Genomic DNA, 25,125 nt, shown 5'->3' on the forward strand with positions numbered 1-25,125 from the left:
AGCTATAAATATCAAATATATTTAATAATATAAAAGCCTTAACGTTCCGATATACTAAGTTCTACCAGCAAATATTTGTAGCGGAACCGCACCATTGGGGTCATTGTAATGCGGGTTTTTTTTTGTTGGGGTAAAGATGTTGCTTTTGTTAACCATGTCAAACTTTCAATAAAAAAGCTATTGGATTAAAAAACTAGTATATTTTTAACGTCATTTTTTTGTTTTTTTGTTTACCAACGATTTTTTTTATTGAAAAGAATACAGAATAAAGCAAATATTCAGACAGCATAAATGACTATCGTTACATAACGGACACCAGTCTGACATGAACAATTTTTCTAGGATAGAAAACAAAAAAGAAAATGTCCTCATATTCATGACCAAATTCCGTCTGGGGTAAGGTAATAAAAAGGAAAAAAAAATAAACAGTGTACTCATTGGACATGTAAACCAGTATATACAGTATGATGCTTTTCTTACTGGGTAAGAGAAGGGAAATAAACAGAAAACAGAAAAAAGAAACTGAAAAAATTAAGACATAATAGCAATATAACGTCATGGGCAAAAAAGAACCTATTGATTAACAAGCCTACATGACCGTAGGAGGACCAAAATTCCAATTTTCTGTTTAAATATGGGCATAGTTTTCATAAGGGAGTGGTTAACACGCTCCATAAGTTGTATGGCCTCCATACGCTTCAGAATCTGATCCCATGGGACCATAGGGAACCACCAATGCAAAGCAATTGCCCAGTGGACTACACAAATAGAGTGTTAGCTAACCTTTGGCGTGGGGGGGTTCACTTCCGATAGATCTGCGAAAAATAAACACATCTGCAAAGTTAAAGTCAATCGTGTGCCCGCCATTTGGGCAAATCTAGTGGACATTCCCTACCAAATTGACTTAATTTCCTTACAGCTCTAGAAGGTATGGAGGTGTGTGTCAGGACAACCCTAAAGCAAGTCTCCGGCACTAGTGAATAAAATCTCTGTAATTTTAACAGATGTATAGTACCATCCAGTGTGAAGCTTGACTACAGTTTCCTTCACAGCCATAGACTTTGCGCATCTATGCATGTTGGAGAACATGTCCAACCACTCATCTCGGGGGGGAAAACCCGGCCTGTTGCTGCTTCCCAACTGAGCATCCCTGAGGACTTAGCTGGAAGATCACGTTCATTTAGGCATTTGTATAGAATATAAATATGACCCTTATCTCTAGAGGAGGATCTGCAGAGGCGCTCGAAGATGGTCTCATCATTGTCTGAGCTCAAGAGGAAGTGGGCAGAAAAAAAAGTCTTATCTGCAGATATTTATAGAATTCTGCACGGGGTAATGCATAGTTAAGTTAGAGAAAGGAGAAGGAACAAAAAGGGGGGTTCTTTGGTAAGGGACTTCAAAGACCCTCAGTCAGTGATGACGAACCTTGGCACCCCAGATGCTTTGGAACTACATTTCCCATGATACTCATGCACTCTTCAGTGTGGTTGAGCATCATGGGAAATTTAGTTCCAAAACATCTGGGGTGCCAAGGTTTGCTATCACTGCCCTATGTCGTTCTTAATCCATTTAGAGAATACATTCTTAGTATTAAAAGCAGGAAGAAACCTAGGGTCACCCAAAAAACTAGCCAACCAAGGTTGAGAGGGCATCAAAGAGTATTTTGCTTTATACCACAGGTGTACCGATTGGCTATTTACGTCATGTTTTTAAAGAACTTCAAAGCCTGAATACTTATAGTTTTCTTTGGTTCAGTTGTCATGTTGGTGGAAGTTGAAAAAGAGCTTCCCTACATTGCTACTATACTGAAGCCGCTATGAGCTGTAATGTGAAAAGTGTGACTTCATATACAATGAGTGACTTCATTAGGTCACCAGTTATGGCTCTTCTCAGAGCTAAGGAGAAGTAGGGTTGTGTCACACAGGCACTTTAAGGCTCCGTTAACACTCATACATACAAGTCAACCCATGCAAAGATGTCCATATTAATGTGTTTCAACACACTGCCCAACCTCACTGTGTTATGTCTGTTGTGTTTTTTTGTTTTTCGTTCAACCAGTGGGGTTGAAAAGAAAAAAGTAATTTGTATATACTGATCAGTGTCAGCCATTGAAAATATTTGCAGATTCTTTAGGACCTTTGCAGCATTGAGGATTGCAATTTTGCAATTTTTTTAATATTCACTTCAAACTCCAAAGTTTGATTGCATTGCCATGGCTTCCTTCATTATAAGAGTAACACATTACTATATTGTGAGGAGTAAAAGGAAAAGATTGCACTTGTATTTCATGAAGCAGATTGCCTTGGCAGAATATATTCCTTAGGGCCATGTGCAGAATAGCCTTTGCTCTTCTCTGTTCTTCTCTATAACTTGTTAAATGTTCCAGTGTTATATGAAGTCACGTTCTTGTAGAAGAGAAAACTGATGCACAGACGAGCTAAATGTATTTTTTTTTTCTGTAACAAAAATGTGCAAAAATGTCATATGTAAGAGATTACTTGTAACAATACATCAGATATAAAAAAAATCCTATTAAAGCATTTAGGAGGAGTTTTCATACTGCACTGATCCTCTGTCTGGACATGTCTGGACAGTGCCAATTGGCCCTGTGCTGATCAAATACACTCTCCTAAGAAAAATAAAAAACTCTCTAGCAACACACAACATACTGAGCATGTGCAGGCCGTCCCCTGGCTCTGTAAATATCGAGGTATTTTTTGGAGATGGCGAAAGAAGGGGAGGATCAGAGAAGACAGGATCAAACCGCCTTTATACACCATGCAGAGGATCAACCTCTTAGATTCCACAGTGAGTATAACAAGCATGCTTTACTGCAACTACAGACTGATTTTACTATTGTGGGTTTAGTAACACTTTAATTAAACAAGCTGAAGTTAGAAGCTGATTGGCTTTCCCCTTAAATCAGGGTCTCCAGAGAGCCTCCCTCTTGCATCAGGATCCTCAGAGAGTCCCCCACTTACATCAGGGTCTGCAATGAGCCTCCCCTCCCCTTGGCGACCTCTGCAGAGACTCAGTGCTATGGGCCCCAGATTCAGGGCTATAGCCCCAAAAGCCACCCCCTAGCGACACCACTGGCTACCATACAGAGCTGCACCAGATTTTGCACTCTCCAGTTTTAGTAAATCAATCCCTGTTACTCATGTCACTTGCTGCATTTAGTATAACATTTCCAAATTGGTGCTTACTTTCAATACCATTTATTATGCATTTTTATTTTTTTCCTTCTTGTTTTGTATTATTATTTTTTTATCTTTTCAAACTGCAATGAACTCAAACCTGTGAATACTGAATGCTTTCTTTGCAGGGGACAGTTTGTTGCGCACATTTTTTCCTTAAGCAGGCCATAGATGTGAGATAAAACTTTCTTTTCTACCACCACGGGTGGAAGGGTAGAAAATCGCTAGATTCCCCCATCAACACAGTCAGTGTTGATGGGGCAATGCCTCCCACTTCATTGTTATATTCTGCCAGCAGGGGGCATGAGGACCCTTCCTGGCCAGCTGAATACAATGGTTACTGCTAGCGGCTATAGCCACTGGCAGCAACTGTATGTAGAAAAATCCAACATGCTGGTTGTACCCAAGTCGATCAGTGGATCGACTAGGGTAAAATCAGCCTGCCCATACATGGATCAAAATTGGCCGGCTTTAGCAAAAGAGTTGCTTTAAAGACCTTCAGGAGAAACAGAAAGTGGAGACAAAAAAGGTAAGTAAACTAGAAACTGATCAATCTATCCAATGAGGATCCGAGACAGCACCTGGAGCTGCTGGGCTCCTGCTCGTCACTGGAACGATCGGGTTCAGGTAAAAAAAGGGCTCTGGGGGGCAGCTGCAGCACAAAATTTTTTTTTACCTTAACCTCCGTACCACGGGCGGTAACCCTGAGCCAGACTCGGGATCGCATTGCTGGATACAGGGAGGATACAGGGAGAAGTTACTTACCTTGTCCCCTGGATCCAGCAATGTCCTCCGCGCTGTGTGATCAAGCTGTCCTCTGCTCGATTCACACAGTGACCGAGTGCCGCCAAGCTCCGTTCCCTGCGACGTTACGGCGCACGGAAGCGGAGATCGGCGCCAAATTCAAAAAAGTAAAAACACACAAAACACACACAGTACTGTAATGTTACAGATTACAGTACTGTATAAAAAAAATTACACACCCCCTTTGTCCCTAGTGGTCTGTGCAGTGCCCTGCATGCACTTTTATATTATAAATACTGTTTTTTCTGCCTGGAATTTGGAGATTGTCCATAGCAGCCAAAAAGTGTCCCTTCATGTGAAAAGTGATTTTAGACCAGCTAGAAAACAGCGATAATAAATTAGAATCACTTGCAGAATTGAGCGATAGCGATTTGTGGGGAAATTCGTCATCAAACACTAAATCCAATGACAGCGACAATTCTGCAAATGAGCAAATTTCAGTGTTTTTGGATTTGATGACATTATTGAATAATTTTTATTATTATATTATAAACTTTATCATACCCGGGATGTCTACTAGACTCTGGTTTGAACAGATTTAAGAGAGTTATTCCTAAGAATTACAGGCCTACAATATAAAAAGCCAAATTTTCATGCAAAATAATTGTACCGCTTTCAGCACCTAAAATCAGAACTAATCATACTGCCAGGGAGGTTAATGCATTAGGGTGAAAAACCACAAGACTTTACAACTCCTTTAACCACTTCTGCCCTGGAAGGATTTACCCCGTTCCTGACCAAGCCATTATTTAAGATTTGCCACTGCGTCGCTTTAACTGACAATTGCGTGGCCGTGCGGCATTGTTTCTAAACAAAATTTAAGTCCTTTTTTTCCCACAAATAGAGCTTTTTTTTGGTAGTATTTGATCACCTCTGCATTTTTTTTTTTTTTTTGTGCTATAAACAAAAGAAGAGCGACAATTAAAAAAAAAAAAAAAAAAAACACACATTATTTTTTACTTTTTGCTATAATAAATATCTCAAATTTAAAAAAAACAAAAAACAAAATTCTTCATCAATTTAGGCCGATACGTATTCTTCTACATATTTTTGGTAAAAAAAATCACAGTAAGCATATATTGATTGGTTTGCACAAAAGTTATAGCGTCTTCAAAATAGGGGATAGATTTATGGCATTTTTATTATTAATTCTTTTTTTTTTTATTGGTAATGGTGGTGATCTGCGATTTTTATCAGGACTGCAACATTGCGGCGGACAGATTGGACACTTTTGACACTTTTTTGGGACCATTGACATTTATACAGTGATCAGTGTTATAAAAATGCACTAATTACTGTGCAAATGTCACTGGCAGGGAAGGCGATCAAGGGGGTTAAATGTGTTCCCTGACTGTGTGTTCTAACTGTGGGGGGGGGGTGGGACTGACTTGGAGAGGAGACCGATCGTTATTCCTATATACTCGGAACACACAATCTGCCTCCTCTCCTCTAACAGGACAAGGATTTGTGTGTTTACACACACAAATCCCCATCGTCACTGTCAGGAGTGATCACGGGAGCCCGACGGCGCACGCGTGCCCCTTATATTACTTAAAGCGCCCGCCATACAGCTACAGTGATTTGCACAGGAGTGCCATTCTGCCGCCGTCATACAATGGTGGGCAGTCAGCAAGTGGTTAAATAAATTATTATTTTTATTATTATTAATAATAATAATAAGAATTAAAAAAAAACACTCAAACCAGAACGAAAAACATTTATAATTTAATAATTATAATAATATGTATTTATTTATTTTGTATTAGGATGTTTATTATTATTTTATTTCTTTTAAGGGTTAGGGGTTAATTATTTATTATTTATTTTTGATTACTTTTGTTTGTGCATTTATTTTACATTTATTTATTCATATATTATTATTATTATTATTAATAATAATAATAATAATAATAATAATAATAGTAATAGTAGTAGTAATAGTAGTAGTAGTAGTATTAATATCCTAAACTTACAGGTTTACTAAACCCTCGTTTTTTTTTTTTTTTTTTTAAATAACAAACATATCATACTTACCTCCTCTGTGCAGTTGGTTTTGCACAAAGTGGCCCCGATCCTCCACTTCTGTTCTCCTCTTCTCAAGTGCCCATTCCTGCTGCTGCGTCTATTGACACATACAGCAGGACACGGCGCCTGCGTCATTGGATTTGATTGACAGCAGCGGGAGCCAATGGCTGCATTGCTAATAATCTATCCAATCAGGACACGAGACACTGGCCGGAGCTGGTGTGCTCTTTCCTGTCGCCGAAATTACGGGCTCAGGTAAGTAAAAGGGGGGCTTGGGGGGGCTACTGCATGACAGTAGGCTTTTCACCTTAATGCATTAAGGTGAAAAACTTTGAGGGTTTACAACCCCTTTAACCTCCCTGGCGGTATAATTATTTCAGATTTTTGATGCTGAAAGCGGTACAATTATTTTGCATGGAAATTTGGCATTTTATATTGTAGGCCTGTAATTCTTAGGAATAACTTAAATCTGTCCAAACCAGAGTCTAGTAGACATCCCGGGTATAACGTTTGAAAAACGAAATCATAAATTATAATATAATAAGTAATTATAACAAATAATAATAATATAATAATAATAAAAATGATTCAATAATGAAATCAAAAACACTGAAATTTGCTCAGTTGCAGAATTGTCGCTGTCAGTACTTTCAGTATTTGATGACGGATCTCCCCACAAATTGCTATCGCTCAATTCTGTGAGTGATTCTAATTTATTATCGCTGTTTTCTAGCTGGTCTAAAACCTATTTTGATGTAAAGGGACAGTTTTGGTTGCTATGGACAATCTCTCGTTTCCAGGCAGAAAGTATATATAATATAAAACTGCATGCAGGACACTGGGCAGACCACTCGGGACAAAAGGGATGAGAAATAAATTGATACAGTAATGTAATCTGTAAGATTACGGTGTCCTATATATGTATTGTATGTTTTACTTTTAGATTTTGGCGCCATTCTCTGTCCCCGTGCGTTGCAATGCTCACAGGGAACGGAGATAGATCAAGCGGAGGACAGCTTGCACACACAGCGGGGAGACATTGCAGGATCCTGGGGACAAGGTAAGTAAGCTGTACCTGGATCCTGCGATGTGATCCCGAGTGTGGCTCGGGGGTTACCACTTTTGGTGCTGAAAATCCACCCCGAGCCACACTCTGGAATACCGTCAGGGTGGTTAGGATAAATAAATAAATAATAATAAGATAATAAATAAAATATTAACCCCTGACCCAAACCACTAGTCCTAACCTAACCTTAACCTTAACCCCTTAGCCTAACATAAAAAAAATAATCAGTAAACAAATAATATAAAAAAAAAGAAATAAATTGTGATGAAAAGCTAAAACAGCTGGAAAACCCAGCTGGAAAACCTAGCCACAAATGATGCAACAGATGGTAGTTTTCTCTATTGGCTAATAAAAAAAGTGGCAAAGCTCAAAAACGTGCACAAAAATGCGCATAAAATCTTGCCAAAATCGCTCATTATGAAAAAACGTGTGAAAAAATGCTCAAAGATTGTTTTGCTCAGGTGTGCATGCAGCCTTTAATCACAGGAGCTGCTGGACAGAATTGCAAATGTTTTAACAGATAAAACATTCCACTTATTTTTATGTCAGCTGTGTTTTTTTGTGGTTTGTCTGGAATTATTCATTCTTAACCTAAATCGAAATAAAACCGAGCTATAGCAGGTGTGTATAAGTGGGTACAGAGATCTTACCATTGAAGTGACAAAGGGGGTTATTTACGAAAAGGCAAATCCACTTTGCACTACAAGTGCACTTGGAAGTGCAGTCGCTCTAAATCCAAGGGGTAGATCTGAAATGAGGGGAAGCTCTGCTGATTTTATCATCCAATCATGTGCAAGCTAAAATGCTGTTTTTTATTTTCCTTGCATGTCCCCCTCGGATCTACAGCGACTTTACTTCCAAGTACACTTGTAGTACAAAGTGGATTTGCCTTTAGTAAATAACCCCCAAAGTGTCATAAGAAGAGGGTAGGTGGTTTCATCACATACTTGTATAACATTTATGAGTGGACTGACCCTTTAAGCACAAGTAGGGTTTGCCCATGTGCTTATACACTTATAGCCACCCATATCCTCAAATATACGTTTGTTTATTCACGAATGCCCATCTGCATCCAGCAGAACTACAATAGTCTATTCTCTGCTTTAAGAAATTCTCATTACATAAAAGGATTTCCAGGGAAACAAATTCTGGCAGCATTGCTTAATAAATGTGAATCTTCTGCCAGATGTCATCTCACTTATTGTGGCAATTATATCCTGAAATAATCTTTCTCTGTAAAGGAGCCAGTTGTGTTTTTCATGCAGGAAATCCCTCCAGAGAGCTAGACAGCTGCAAGCACATAATAGTGATACCAGCCGCTTACATTTCATGGAGAAGTTCTTGTCTATTATGCTGAGAAGTGGCTACTGGAAAAGTGACGGAGTTCAGTCAGCAGTCAGAATCTGGCAAAACTTTGATCTTGGTCTATGTTTTTTTAGATGTGACACAGACAAGTAACCTGTGGGTTAGAACCTCTGCCTTTGGGCACCATGATTCATTTTTATTGTCCCAAGTCCCAAGTTTTCGGTCCTTAACCACTTACAGACCGGACCATTTTGCTGGTCAAAGACCAGACCACTTTTTGAGATTCGGCACTGCGTCGCTTTAACTGACAATTGCGCGGTCGTGCGACGTGGCTCCCAAACAAAATTTACGTCCTTTTTTTCCCACAAATAGAGCTTTCTTTTGGTGGTATTTGATCACCCCTGCAGTTTTTATTTTTTGCGCTATAAACAAAAATAGAGCGACAATTTTGAAAAAAACACATTTTTTACTTTTTGTTATAATAAATATCCCCCAAAAATATATAAAAAAACATTTTTTTCCCTCAGTTTAGGCCGATACGTATTCTTCTATATATTTTTGGTAAAAAAAATCGCAATAAGCGATTATTGATTGGTTTGCGCAAAAGTTATAGCATTTACAAAATAGGGATAGTTTTATAGCATTTTTATTAATAATTTTTTATTATTTTTTTTACTAGTAATGGCGGCGATCAGCGATTTTTATTGTGACTGCGACATTATGGCTGGGATTAGGGATGGTATTGGCCAGGTAATGAGCTGTACCTGGTTTCCTCCAGACATGACTCTTGCCATTCAGGCCAAAGTATTCAATCATTGTTTCATCAAACCAGCGAATTTTGTTTCACATTCTCTGAGAGTCCTTCAGGTGCTTTTTGTCAAACGCCAGGTGGACTTTCATGTCTCTTTTACTGAGGAGTGGCTTCCATCTGGCCACTCTACCATACAGGCTTGATTGGTGGAGTGCTGTAGAGATAGTTGTTCTTTTGGAAGGTTCTCCTCTCTCCACAGAGAAACCCTGGACTCTGTCAGAGTGACCATCGGGTTCTTGGTCACAGATTTATAGTTGTGCCTGATATCGCTGAGGCTATAGCCTCAGCGGAAGTGGGAATTTTATTCCACACAGAGTATAGGTGCCTGCACTCCCAAAATATATGCTTGAGGGTACCCACAAGTGGACATCCCCGGAAACATCGTCTGAATGTTCCCGGAAAGATGACTTGGAGTTTGGAAAGGGTGTATTACCATCTGGTTAATACCTTAAAGGTGGTTTCTCTAACTGATAGAGATTTCGTCCTTTTACATAAATTATCCAGCATTATATCCCAATCTTCCAGAGTAAACTGTGTGCCACAGTCAACTTCCCACTTGGTGATATAAGGAAGCCCACTGGAAAAATAGGAAGCCACTGCAGCTATATAGAGATCTGAAATGAGGCCCTTACCCCTGGGATAGTCACGGCATAGCCTTTCAAAAAATGTAATTGGGGAGGATGGAGCAGGACCATAATGTCAATTATAAAAAATGCCTAATTTGCACATAATGATCGTATTCTTGGAGCGTAATTTGTTTCTGTGTGTGTAGAAGATCAAAAGTGGGGAAAGTTCCCCCTATTTGGAGGTCTGCTAAGGTGACCAGGGAATTGGTCGTCTTTCACGTTGACATTATGGGGTATTGTTTGTAGAATTTTGAGGAACATAATGAATTTAATCAATTTTGGTATAAGGCTGTAACAACAAAATGTGGAGAAAGTAAATACTTTCCAGGATGCACTGTACTTCTTCCATTCTATGGACCCAGATGAATGGTATATAGTGCATGCAGCAGGCATTCGCTCTGTGGCCCCAGCTCATATTTTTTCTTTGTTCTGGGTCTGAGTTCTGTGGCAGTTTTTGTGGCAGAGCTCTAGGTGTACTGTTGCTCCATTAATAAAATGTTGGGCACCTAAAGTCTTTAAGGCATCTTTTATTTTTGGCTTCCTTTTTGCCTTGTCCAGGCCAGTGCAAGATGTTTTCGCAACATGCGTCTCTGTTATGAGAGTCATGGCCAATGCTTGGGCAGATTGTACTGTATTCATGATTATTAATTTGGTAATAACTACAATATGCAAAGCTCAATTTATCAAGTCAATCTGCAAGGTTGGATTTGTTAAACATAAAAAAATAATTCTACAGCCCAGTAATCAGTGTAATCTCATGAGGATGTCCTTAAATAAAATTTTAACTGTGTGCCAAATACAAAAGTTCCTCAGGATTGTGATACAAACACTGAGACCTTGGCTGATTATTTGAGCAGGAAAAATGTTTGACGCACCTAAATGTGTGTAAATGCTAGGAGCGTTTAGGCGCATTTGAGCATTAATGCATTCCAGTGGCCAGAATAAATTTATATTCTGGTCAGTGGAATCCATTAACCCTTAAACACTTGATGTGCCTAAACCCGTATGCAATACGCAGCCTTATGCCGCGTACACACGATCAAACAATCCGGTGGAAAAGTCCGGCAAAATCAAGTTCGCCAAACAATCCCCCTGTGTGTAGCCTCCGGCATACTTTTTTGACCCGACAGTACGGCGGACTTAGAATTTCGGTTTGCACAACAATCTGCCCGCCGTACTCGCATTTCGGCGGACAATCCGGCCGTGTGTATGCCAGTCCGCCGTACTTTTGAAATGAGCGGACTTTGCCCGGCCGGAGAAAACTACTCGGACAAGGGTCTGTTGTGGACTTAGGGGGGACCCCCACGCCGTTTTTTTTTCGGCGTTGGGGTTCCCCTTTAAGTTCATACCAGGCGGCGGGGCCAGCGACGTCTCCTTCGCGGGCCCCGCCTACCTGGAGACGCGCTCGAAATGAGCGGACTTTCCTCCGCGTGTGTGGGCGAGTCCGTTCATTTCGAAAGTACGGCGGACTTAGTACGGTGGACTTAGTACGCCGTATTAGTCCGCTGAAAAAGTGCCGTGTGTGGGCAAGTAGCCTGTTCGAAAATTCCGACGGACAGTTTGGCGGACGTCCGCCAGACTAAGTACGTCGGACAGACGGCTACATGTGTAGGCGGCTTTAGGCATGTTTTTAAGGCACCTTTTCCCCTGCCAGGAGTTCTGGCATTCAGAGGAAATAAGCAAACACCCTGTGTACATGAGGCCTTATGAACCTTTGCTTTTAATGAAACTAGTAAAAAGGTTGCTCATTCCATATTAGGCAAGGTTGGGGATATTATAAACAACATTAAAGTGTTACTAAACCCACAACAGTAAAATGTGTCTGTATATGCACAATAGCATGCTTGTTATACTCACTGTGGAACTTAAGGGGTTAATCCTCTGCATTGTGTAAAAAGGCTGTTTTATCCTATATGCACAGATCTTCCCCCTCCTGCACTGTCTAGCTGGGGAAGGCCAGTTAAAGTGGTTGTAAACCCTTACAACACACTTTGACCTACAGATAAGCCTAGATTAAGGCTTACCTGTAGGTCCAAGAAATATCTCCTAACCTTATACGGAGATATTTACCCGAAGACAGGCACCGCTGTCTACGGCGCATGAGCCATAGACAGCGGCGCACTGAGCGCGGCATTCTCAACAACGGAGCTGCCGCGCGTGTCGGCTCCCGTGCGCATGCGCGGGAGTGACGTCATCGCGGCTTCGCCGAATGACAGCGGCGGAGCTGCGAGACCCCACCAAGAAGATGGATGCGCCTGACTACAGGGGACAGCGGTGACTTCTCTGGCTCCTGTGTCAGGTAAGTGACACATAATGGACTACTATGCGATGCATAGTAGTCCATTATGCTTTGCCTTTGCAGAGAATGAAAGAGGAAGTAAACTCATCAGGGTTTACTTCCTCTTTAACACAGGCAGAGTAATTAACCTGCACATGCTCAGTTGTGTCTTTTATGCTGGAGAGAATAATTACTTGTTTATCAGAGGTCACATGATATTGGCATCACACATGTGGGTGTGTATACAGGCTGCAGTGGATATCTCCACCTTCCTGATTTCTGAGCACTGGAGAAACTGTGCAGTTTATCACTGACCGTGGTATACAGATCATCCAAAAAGATATATAGTGTTTTAATGTAAAAAAAAGATTTATAAGCTGTGGGCACTGTGGGTGGGCAGATGAACTATTACTAACCACTTACTAACTACCCTATAGTGGATTTACTGCTACAGGGCAGCTCTCCAGTGCAGAATCACGTGTGTGTGTATATATATATATATATATATATATATATATATATATATATATATATATATATATATATATATATATACTTCATTCTGCACTTCCTCCTACAGCCGGCCGGTGGGCCGCTTCTGCTGTGATTATTCATGAATGAAGAGGGGTAAATCTTCCGGAGGTCATGTGGTTAAAGAAGTGTCTTAGTCTTGTGCAGTAGAGGAGTGTGGAGTGTATGACAATGAAGGAAAGGAGTGTGAAAGATTTAGCAGTATGTGCAGAAGAGGGTTACGGAGGGTAAACAGTGAGGAGCAGGTGCAGGCGAGAATTGCAGAGGGTATGACAGCGGGCAGTATGTGCCAGAGGGGAGTGTTAAGGGTATGGCAGTGAGCAGGAAGTGCAGCAAGGGAGACACAATGGGTATGCCAGGAGCAAGTATGTGCAGCAGAGGAGTCTGGAGGATATGACAAAGGGCAGTGCATGCAGGAGGAATGTGATGGGTGCAGGAGAGGCTTACTTGGGGTATAACAGCAGGCTGTAGGTGCAGGAATAGAGTGCAGAGGATATGACAGTGGACAGTATGTGTAGTAGAGGGTATGACAGATGGCAGTGGGTGGTGTGTGTAGGTAGGGAGTGTGGAGGGTATGACAGCAGGCAGTAGGTGCAGGTGAGGAGTGTAGAGGATATGGCAGAGGGTAGTGGGCAGTCTGTACAAGGAGAGGAGTGTAGAGGCTTTGATAGGTATCAGAGTGGGTAGTGTGAGCAGAAGAGGGCATGACAGCAGGTAGTATGCTTTTATTGAAATGGTAGCAGCAAATTTTTCATATGTCGTAAATAGTCAATGGGCTTTCCAAGTCAGTCACACATTGATTTAACGTTTACTATTTACAGTAGCTCACAAAAGTGAGTACATCCCTCACATTTTTCAAATTTTTTTTATTATATCTTTTCATGTAACAACACTGAAGAAATTACACTTTTCTACAATGTAAAGTAGTGAGTGTACAGCTTGTATAACAGTGTAAATTTGCTGTCCCCTCAAAATAACTCAACACAATGTTTAAACCACCGGCAACAAAAGTGAGTACACCCCTAAGTGAAAATGTCCAAATTGGGCCCAAAGGGTCAATATTTTGTCTGGCCACCATTATTTTCCAGCACACCCTGGTGGATGTTAGAGACCTTGTGCTCCTCCACCTTCCATTTGAGGATACCCCACAGATGCTCAATTGGGTTTAGGTCTGGAGACATGCTTGGCCAGTCCATCACCTTTACCCTCAGCTTCTTTTGTAAGGCAATGGTCAACTTGGAGGTGTGTTTGGGGTCATTATCATATTGGAATAATGCCCTGCGGCCCAGTCTCCGAAGGGAGGGGATCATGCTCTGCTTTAGTACGTCACAGTACATGTTGGCATTCTCAGTTCAACAAATTGTTTGCAGGCTTTCTTGTGCATCATTTTTAGAAGAGGCTTCCTTCCGGGATGACAGCCATGCAGACCAATTTGATGCAGAGTGTGGCATATGTTCTGAGCACTGACAGGCTGACCACCCACCCTTCAACCTCTGAAGCAATGCTGGCAGCACTCGTATGTCTATTTCTCAAAGACAACCTCTGGATAGGACGCTGAGCACATGCACTCAACTTCTTTGGTCGACCATGGCAAGGCCTGTTCTGAGTGGAACCGTGCCATGTTGAACTTCCTGTGACCAGTATGAGAGTGATAACACCAAATTTAACACACCTGCTCCCCATTCACACCTGAGACATTGTAACACTAACAAGTTACATGACATTGGGGAGGGAAAATGGCTAAGTTGGGCCCAATTTTGACATTTTCACTTAGGTGTGTACTCACTTTTGTTGCCAGCAGTTTAGACATTAATGGCTGTGTGTTGAGTTATTTTGAGGGGACAGAAAATGTACACTGTTATACAAGCTGTACACTCACTACTTTACATTGTAGCAAAGTGTCATTTCTTTAGGGTTATCACATGAAAAGATATAATAAAATATTTACAAAAATCTGAGGGGTGTACTCACTTTTGTGAGAAACTGGAATTCTAACTTTATAGCCAAAAGTATTAACATTCTTGTTTCCCTCTGATTCAGAATATGGTTTATTCCAAATCACCGGGGTTGAGGATTGTTTGGGGATATATTGTGAAGCCACAATTCAAACAGTATAGTACATTCTAACAATATAGTACAAATGAACTATAAAATACTGGAAGAAGTACTGTATTTATCAGCGTATAACACGCGCCCCAAGTTTAGGAGGGAATTTTAAGAAAAAAAAGTTTTAGGAGGGAAGTTTAAGGGAAAAAAAACTTACATTTAAATGCCCATCAATTCAGCCTTATCAGTGTCCACCTGCAGCCTTGTCCATCATTGCACCCTTGTCAGTGTCATTTTCAGCCTTATCATGCAGCCTTGTCCATCATTTGCAGCCTTGTCAGTGTCATATGCAGCTTTGTCATGCAGCCTTGTCCTTTGTTGCACCCTTGTCAGTGTCATTTGCAGCCTTGTCCATCATTTGCAGCCTTATCAGTTTCATTTGCAGCTTTGCCTTTTAAAAATGGAGCCGCCGAGATATAGAGCCGGATGTCCTGTGTATCTCGGTGGCGCTCAGTAGCTCTCGGCAGCTTTTGGCCGCCTTTGCCCATTTTCAGCAGCTTTCGGCGGCCTTCGGCTGTTCTCAGCAGCTTTCGGCCGCCTTCGGCTGTTCTCAGTCGGCTTTCGGCCTCCGAGAACGCCCGAGAGCGGCCAAAAGACACAGAAAACGACCGAAGGCGGCCGGAAGCTGCCGAGAGCGGCCGAAAGCTGCCGAGAATGGCCGATAAGGGCCGAAAGCGGCTGAAAACCGCCCAGAGGCTCACGGCGGGGGATCGGCGTATAACACGCACCCACGATTTTCCCCTGATTTTAAAGGGAAAAAAGTGTGTGTTATATGCTGATAAATACGGTAAATAGGGTTTTGCTTATCATCACATCTAGTTCCGTTTGCCATTTTTCTCCAGAAAAAAAAAAACATCAGAAAATTAAAGTTTCCAATGAGTAGATATACAATCTAGGCCTTCTATTAATACATCTAATGCCGCGTACACACGATCAAATTGTCCGGCGTACTTAGTCCGCCTAAATCCATTTCACTGGACAATTCGATCATGTGTGGGCTTCAGCTGACTTTTCCAGCGTAAAGTCCAGCGGACTTAGAAAGTATTTTTGCAGTCCAATCTTTCCGCCGGACTTGGGTTTCAGCGGACAATACATTCGTCAGTATGCTAGTCCAGCGGACTAAGAATGACGCATGCTCAGAAGCAAGTACGAAAAGGAAGCTATTGGCTACTGGCTATTGAACTTCCATTTTCTAGTCCCGTCGTACGTGCTGTACGTCATCGCGCTAGCAAATGCCGGACTTTCTGTGTGTCCGTGTGTGGCCAAGTCCGTTCAGTAGAAAGTCCGCCGGATTGTTTGCCGGACTAAGTACGCCAGACAATTCGCTTGTGTGTACGCGGCATAACAGTTACTTTAGGAAAACAGTCACTGTGAAAATGTAAAACTCTTCACATGTGTCTAAAGCAATCATTGCTCTAGTTTAGGTGTAAGATAGGAAGGAGAGCAGTAGCAGTTAGCCTTTTACAGCAAAAACGACATTCCTCTGAAATCCAAATGTAAACCATATGTGTGGTGGCCACATCACTGTTTTTGTTACTAAAAAAAGCCAAGCTGGAGACCTGATGTGGATTTCAGTGAAGAGCATACAGTATGTAAATGAGCCGCTGTACTAATCTTCAGGAACGTGCCACTTGCCTTTGCCAAAATAAGCTGTGGAAGACTTGGCTAAGTTGATCTTGGCATGCAGTACTGCCTTACGCTGATACTAACTTTACTTGTGCTCTACTGTTACCTATAAATATGGACCTTCTATGTATTTTTGAATAGCATGAATATTTTTTTTTTACCATGAAGAAATATTGTTGTGTCATGAAATCTGAATATAGGTTTAATGCACTGGCTGCAAGTTGATACAAGTTATTATATTGCTACTTAGCAGTTAAAAAGTAAAACACAAGAAGGGAATTTTGCAATAGTTGTTGAGGAGGATTCTACTCTCCCCCATATACACACTTTTTTCATTTCATCCAAAAAATTGACATACAACTATGAATATATAATGTTTATTTGTTCTCTATCTCTTAACAGTGTTTAAAACAGTATGTGGAACTTCTGATCAAAGAAGGTTTAGAAACAGCAATTAGTTGCCCGGATGCCAGTTGCCCAAATAGAGGCCATTTACAAGAAAATGAGGCAAGTATAACTCCAGTTAAAGGGAAAATCTAATGGTTTGAAATAGTTTTTTTGATTAACAAATTATTAAAGTTATTAACTGAGATTTGCATGTATGCTTTTTGTGTTACACATCATTATAGGTTTGATCAAGAAAGATCACAGGAGCTGTCAGAAGCTGTTTTCCTTTCAGGCTGTCTCTCTCTAAGTGAATCTTGATAGGGCCACCTCTCTTCAGCTTACACAGAGCAAATGACCCCCCTACCCTCATGTAACAACACTCAGTTCTGGCAATTGGCCACCCAGGTACACTTTACTGCTTTTTGGAAGGACAGAAAGAGAAGCACATACTTGCCAATGCTGGAAGTGCCAATTATTTTACTTATCTGGCAGATCTGTATGGAAATTAATTAAAAATAAGTAAAATGTGTTTGGGGGGTGGAGGAGGTTGGCTTCAGGTTCACTTTTAAAGTGTTTCCAAAGCCTTAAGGTTTTTTCCCATAATGCATTCTCTGCGTTAAAAGAGAAGAATGGGGTCTGGGATTTTTTTGCAGAATCATACTTACCTAGGTGGATGCAGCATCAGTCCGATGGTGCATCTGTCCCCCACCGGCTCTAACACTGAGAACCAAGCAATTAAACAGAGCTGATCACTCAGTTATTAGGGCTCCCTGAGCAGAGAGACTATCACTCTCTGCTCTGCCCTCACTTGCTCACTGGGCTTGGCCGCGAAGGTGGGGAGTGGCTGCTCAGGCTCTCAGTGACTCACTGAGAGGCTGAGTGGGATGTCGGTCCAGGCATGTGGGCAGATCCCAACTACATTGTCACAATCTTGCCCGAGCCTGGATTGGCTCTTTGATGTCAGCTGACAGTGGGCTTCAGCTGAAAATGGGTCACAGGAGTGCACAATGAACTGCACTCCTGTGATCCACAGAAAAAGTACAGCTAAACAAGCTTTGGCTGTACTTCTCCTGTAGAGCCCTTTCACACCGGGGCGGTGCGGGCGTCAGCGGTAAAGTGGCGATATCAGGGGTTGCCGAAAAAGGGTTAAAATGACCTGCAAAGTGTGCAAATCAAATCCTATGGCAGGGTAAAGCCCCCAGTCTGTGTCTATGGACGCAGAGACCAAAGCTCAGGGGTGAGCCTATATGAGTACCCCCCTTACCAAGCAACTTGCTAGGTGGGGTACCTGGCAGGGAGGAGGGCACAGGAGAAACATCAGAGACCCTAGAAGTGGAGGATTGGGGCTGCTCTGTGCAAAACCATTGCACAGAGCAGGTTAGTATTAAGGGTCGACCAATATCGTTTTTTCAGGGTCGATACCAATACTGATTTTTCAGCTGCCTTTAACCCCCCTGGCGGTATGATTATTTCAGATTTTAGGTGCTGAAAGCGGTACCATTATTTTGCATGGAAATTTGGTGTTTTATATTGTAGGCCTGTAATTCTTAGAAATAATTCACTTAAATCTGTCCAAACAAGAGTCTAATAGACATCCCGGGTATGATAAAATTTGAAATATGAAATCATAAATTATAATATATATATATATATATATATATATATATATATATATATTATAATAAATAACTATAAATAATTCTAACAAATAATAATATAATAATAATAAAAATTATTCAATAATGTAATAAAATCAAAAACACTGAAATATGCTGAGTTGCAGAATTGTCGCTGTCATTACTTTTAGTGTTTGATGACGAATTTCCCCACAAATTACTATCGCTCAATTCTGCGAGTGATTCTAATTTATTATTGCTGTTTTCTAGCTGGTCTATAACCACTTTTGATGTAAACTGAAATTTTTTGGTTGCTATGGACAATCCCCAGTTTCCTGGCATAAAGAACAGTATTTATAATATAAAACTGCATGCAGGGCACTGGACAAACCACTAAGGACAAAGGGGATGTGTAATTTGATACAGTACTGTAATCTGTAAGATTACAGTATACTGTATCTATACTGTGTTTTTTACTTTTTGAATTTGGCGCCGAACTCCATCCCCGTGCGTCACAACGCTCACAGGGAAAGGAGCCCGCCACTGTCACAGATTGAGCGAGACACGGCGACTCACTGATCACAGCGGGGAGACATTGCTGGGTCCAGGGGACAAGGTAAGTAACCCCTACATGGATCCTGCGATGGGATCCAGAGTCTGGCTCGGGAATACCTCTTAGGTAATGAAATCTCACCCCGAGCCAGACTCGGGAATACCGCCAGGGAGGCTACGGCCTATAGCCAATATCAGTTGCCGATATTCTGTAGATTCGATTTTTTAACCCGGTCCTTTTACTTTTTTTATTTTTAGTACTTTTATTGCTGTCACAAGGAATGTAAACATCAATTGTGAAAGTAATAGGCAGAGACAAGTACTCTTTATAGAGTGATCTGGGGTCTATAAGACCCCATACCCATCTACTGCATTTTTGAATACTTTCTATTTTTTAAACTAGCGCCTTTAGGATGCCAATAATCTGGAAAGTAATGTCATGACATCTCTCCTGGGTTACTAGATCAGAGACCCAAACAAAGCAATGTTAATCAGCTTTGTACAGGTCTCTGGCCAGCCGGCGGATGTGCCGGCTGGTCGCTAGTGCTTCCTGGTAGGACAGGAGACCCGGGCTAAGAGGCAGAAGGCTGTTATTGCATGAAAGCCAACCATCCCCGCTAAAGAATGGTACTGGGGTGATGTCTGCAGCTGCAGGCATCACCCCGGTACAACCACTTGAGCAATATCGGTAATATCGGTAAGTTTGTACCCTGTATAGCTACAGGGTCTGGTTGAGTCTGCACTAAGAAGCACTGGAAGAAATGAGGAGACATGGTACTGCAGAATGAAGGGGGGGCAGGGCTCAGTGATGGCTGTGCCCCCCCATAGAATCACTCATATGTAGGGTTTTGGGGGACAGGTGGTACAGCCAGCATGGACAATAATAAAATAATAATTTGATTTTTAATCTACAGCATTAATTTGAATGGAGACAAATGCTAGACATGTGCACTGCCAAAAAATTCTTTCATTTAGTTTCATTTGTTTTTTTTTTTTTTGTTTTTTTTGTAAATTCGAAAGTTCGATAATTCGAAAATCAGAAATTTGAAAATCCTAAAATAAGAAAGAAAATCCAAAAACTTGAAAGAATGAAAATCTTAAATATCCAAATAATAACTAACTAACTAATAATAACTAACTATTATAGGTATTGGAATTTCCTTTCAAATTTGGCTGTTAGGGAATGTAATAAGTACAAATTTATCTGAAGTTATGAATTATTCGAAATAATGCATGCAGCATCTAAACAAATGGAACAGAACAAATGAATAATAAATAATAATAAAACATTTTTATTGTTATTATTGTTATTTATTATTATTAATTTGTTATTTTCCATTCGTTTAGATACGGCATTCGTTATTTCCGATAATTCATAACTTCGGATAAATATTCATTACGTTCACTAACAGTCAAATTATTTCAGATTTTAGAATTTTTGGATTTTCGGCCTTTTGAATTTTCGGCCTTTTGAATTTTCGGATTTTTGAATTTCCGAATTTTTGAATTTCTGAATTTTTGGATTTTTGAATTTCAAATTTCTGAATTTTTGAATTTCAAATTTCTGAATTTCCGAATTTTCTAACTTCTGAATATTTGGAAAAAATCGCAAATTCGGATATTTCCAAATGAACAAATTTGTTGAAATTTGTTAAAAAAACAACAGCAAATTGCAAGTGTCTAACAAATGCTATGTGCACAGTGTTCACTGGGGATTTATTTGAGACTTGCATAACTGGCCCTTAATAAATGCAGTTCTTGGAATATATTATACTTGAATGCTGTGCGACTACCGTAGGAACTCTGAATACAGACATACTATATATGGTTATTTTCTTTTAAAAGTAAAGTTTCTTATTTATTATTACAGATTGAATGCATGGTGGCTGCTGAAATAATGCAAAAATATAAGAAATTACAGTTCGAAAGAGGTAAATGAAACTTTATTATTATTGTGGTATTACTCAGTAGGCAACTTGTGCATATATTTTAGGGGTACATCAATTAATTTCTAAAGGGCCCCTGTTGTGTCTCCACACACTACCTACTGTATGCTGCATTGGGAAAATAAGGTCAGCAGCATTTTTCAGTGTGTGAATGCACTTTAAGGATCCTGAAGTAATGGATGGGCTCAAGAAACGGCACATGTACCTCAACATGTGCCAATGTATCAGAAACAAGGTAAAACATAAGTCGTTAACGGGCACATGAGAGTTGACCCTTAGAGGGTTTCACTGCCAAGTTTAAAATGATAGTTAGACCTTCATGCTGCTGTCTCAGATTCGGGGCAGGTGAATTCTGAAGACTGCAATGCCCATTGTCAGGAAAATTGAATTTCTGTAGATTACAGGTACCTTTTCCTGTAGTAACACAAGTATTATTTGATTGTTTATATTCTTTGTTCTTCTGGATGTTTCCTTCACAGAGAAACATGACTCCCCGACTAATCCAATAAACCATAGGGGCTTTATTGGATTCCAAGGGGCGCAGTGCAGGATGGGTAACAACTAGTGGGATCTCTCATTTCCTTTAGATTTTTACAATCATTGTGCTTTGCTTTTTGCGTTGTTTATGGAAGTATGTTTCATTTTTCATGATGCTGTGCTTTCCATAGAAGCCTTCGCAGATTATAGATTAGGGGTCAGCTTTCAGGCTGGTAAAGCTAAGAAATGTAATTTAGTTTAATCACTAAGGCCATATAAGGAGCAAAGGGGTGTAAAAAGTGCAGTGAATTATGGATGATGACTGACATCAGAGTACTAAACATTGAATCCTGCTATTTATGGTTTTTGCATTTTAGAGCAGCCTTTCTCAACCTTTTCAATACAGAGGAACCCTTGAAAAAGTTCTCCAGTCTCGGGGAACCCCTGCTAAAAATTATAAATCTACAACTCATGACACATTAGTGTGATGGTCAGTGGGAAGAATGGTCCTTACACTTGTGGTAATTGGGAAGAATTTCCTCCTTACAGATAGCTAAAAAGATCAATGGTGTCAGTGGGAACTTATACAAGAGGCAGAAATGGCCCAATGCTGAAGGAACCCCTAGCAACCTCTGGAGGAACCCTGGTTGAGAATCACTGCTTCAGACTATTACAGTGGACTACTGCAGCTGTCTATCAACTGAACACATACATATCAATAAAACGAAAAGTAGAGGGCAGCACTGAGAAAAGGATGATGACTGCCTGCTATTGGTTACTGCAGGACTTCCTTTCAAAGGTGCGCACAGCCTATTGTATTCGGGTATGCACCTCAAAACTCAAACACATATGTGTTTGTGTGATGGTGTATATACTGTATACTGATAGTGTCAGTAAAGCAGTGGAAAGTTTCAGTAGTTTTTATTATAACTTTTTTTACAATTTTATTTTATTTTATTTATTGTTTTTGTTTACAGTTTTTTTGTGTGAAATATCAGGGGTCTAAACAGGGGGAATCTGTACTACACAGGGTGATTAGGGTGTACCCATGTACCCTCAGTCGTTCATCAAGGTCAAAATACAAAAGGTCACAGAAATAAGCAAAAATATGTATTTTTTTTATTTTCCTTGCATTTATTTGGATATTCTTTGCAAAGTGAATTGTCACCACATGTGCTAAGCTATAGGAAAATTCCATTGCAGCCTAGGTGCCGGATATGGCCTTTTGCTTGCCTTTATCTAGGCCTTAGGACACTGTTCCTTCCTCTGACACCAACAATTGGGTATTTTTTTTTCTCCTTATTGCAACAATGGGACATAAAATCCTTTCTTTGACACCAATGATGGGGCACTATTTCTCCCTCTGTCACCAATGATGGGGCACTATTTCTCCCTCTGGCACCAATGATGGGGCACTATTCCTCTCATTGACACCAATGATGGGGCACTATTCCTCTCACCGACACCAATGATGGGGCACTATTCCTCTCACTGACACCAATGATGGGGCACTATTCCTCTCACTGACACCAATGATGGGGCACTATTTCTCCCTCTGGCACCAATGAGGCATTATTTTCCCACTGACACCAACGATGGGGGCACTATTGCTCCCACTAATACCATAGATGGAGCACTATTGCTCCTCTTCCTAATCACAGGGTTGCCGTGTAATTTTTTTTATTCCTACTGACCACCAAGCCTGTGGCATTATCTACTCTAACTGGCCCACCATAGTCTGGCCCCCCTAAATCCCAAAGGACATTAAACTGCCCTTTCTTTTAAAAGTTTGGAGACCCCTGCTCTAAATCATGTGCACTATAGTCATGTAAATCCTAGAAAACATTAAGCACACACATTACAGTTCTTTAGTTAAGGACCTCCCTAAACAATCACTTAGGGGTGTTAAACCCCCAAAAATATTTCGCTTTACATACATTTTAGTGAAGTGAAAGTTCACTAATCTTAATAAATAACAGACAGTGAACAGCAATGCATCATACAGATGTGAGGAGACACCAGTAAAACAGTGGCTAATTTTGTGTATATACATTGACTTGTGTTAAAGCGGTAGTAAACGCTGGGTGTTTTTTTTTGTTTTGTTTTTAAACCTGCAAGGCAATGACATAATGTGCTAGTATTCATCGCATACTAGCACATTATGTGAAACTTGCATTAGAACGAAGCCCTCCAGTGGCGCGCTGTCACCGCTGAAGGCGCATCCATCTTCACCCATCTTCTTTTTAGGTTTGCAGACTCCGACTGTGTGAGTGGCCAGAGCTGCGATGACGTCACTTCTGTGTATGTGCGCGGGAGCTGCGCATGCATGGAAGTGATGTCATCTGTGCATGCACGTGGGAGTCTAAATACTTGTTGCGTAAAGCCCAACTGAACTTCCAGTTAAAATAAGCTAAATATTTTAAAACCTTTAGGTGTGCAGACAAAACCAAAGAAATTCCCGGCGCAAATTACTGACCCACCTGCTAACCACCTAAATGATCCTAACAGTATGCGTTAAAGTGATTGTAAGGGTTCATTTTTTTTTGTTTAAAATAACAAACATATCATACTTACCTCCACGGTGCAGCTCGTTTTTCACAGAGTGGCCCAGAAGCTGCTCTCCTGGGGTCCCCAGGCGGCTCTCGTGGCTCCTCCCCACATCAGATAACCCCCTCTGAGAAGCGCTTCCCCGAGGGGGTTACCTTGCAGGCATGCTCCAGAGTCCAGCATTTGCGACCATAGACATGAATGCCAGACTCGGCCCCGCCCCCTGGCACCCGTTTATTTGGATTTGATTGACAGCAGCATGAGCCAATGGCTGCACTGCTATCAATCTAGTCAATCAGGACACCAGACACCGGCTAGAGCTGGTGTGCTCATCCCCGGCACGAGAAAAAGAGGGTTCGGGTAAGTAAAATGGGGGCACTGGGGGGCTGCTGCAATGCAAGAGGTTTTTCACCTTAATGCATAGAATGCATTGAGGTGAAAAACCACAAAGGTTTACAAACCCTTTAAAGACAGGGTTTTAGTTTGCACACATTTGCAAATACATGTGTAAGCCCCATCAAGGCACCCTTGTATCTGTAGTCCTAAGTCTAAATTTTGAGAGCCTCCACAGTGGCTGTGGAGTGGAGAGCCTCTGCAGTTTTGTTTTGCATGCGTTCCCCTTCTATGTGCTCCTTGATGCAAAGTGAATTTATGCGTGAGGGCAGTGACTTTTAGCTGTGCAGAGTCTTATGCCCCATACACGCGATCAGAAATTCCGTCAGAAAAATCTTGGATGGTTTTTCCAACAGAATTCCACACAAGCTTGCCTTGCATACACACGGTCACACAAAAGTTCTCTGAACTTTCAACCGCCAAGAATGCGGTGACGTACAACACTATGACGAGCTGAGAAAATGAAGTTCAATGCTTCCGAGCATGCATCAAATTGTTTCCGAGCATGCATAAGAATTTTGCGCGTCGGAATTTGTACAGGCGATCGGAATTTCCGATCTGAACATTTTTCAACCGAAAAATAGAGAAGATGCTCTCAGTGTTTTGCTGGCTGGAATTCTGCCACCAAAAGTCCGATGGAGCATACACACCGTCGGAATTTCTGACCCAAAGCTCACAGCCGACTTTTGCTGGTGGAATTTCTGACCATGTGTATGGGGCTTTACAGTTTATTTCCTACAGAAAGCAGCCACATCGTGGGCAAGGACTCTTGATCTTTTTGTAGAAGCAGTCGCCTCTTTCCAGAGGTCTGGTGCGCCTCCTGCTGCATCAG

At 41.1% G+C, this 25,125-nt stretch overlaps 1 protein-coding gene across 1 annotated transcript in view; it reads left to right on the forward strand.

Moving 5' to 3' along the window:
- RNF144A (ring finger protein 144A) overlaps nt 1–25,125 on the forward strand; it is a 114,978-nt gene that overhangs the window by 72,747 nt on the left and 17,106 nt on the right. Inside the window, exons 3-4 of the mRNA XM_077488742.1 lie at nt 16,778–16,882; nt 20,801–20,861. Of these exons, the coding sequence (XP_077344868.1) occupies nt 16,778–16,882; nt 20,801–20,861 (166 nt within the window). The remainder of the gene's footprint in view (nt 1–16,777; nt 16,883–20,800; nt 20,862–25,125) is intronic.

Source organism: Lithobates pipiens, unplaced genomic scaffold (genome assembly GCF_037356315.1).
Source record: "Lithobates pipiens isolate NorthernLeopardFrog02 unplaced genomic scaffold, aLitPip1_a1.2 Scaffold_18, whole genome shotgun sequence".
In the NCBI taxonomy this organism is placed as follows: domain Eukaryota; kingdom Metazoa; phylum Chordata; class Amphibia; order Anura; family Ranidae; genus Lithobates; species Lithobates pipiens.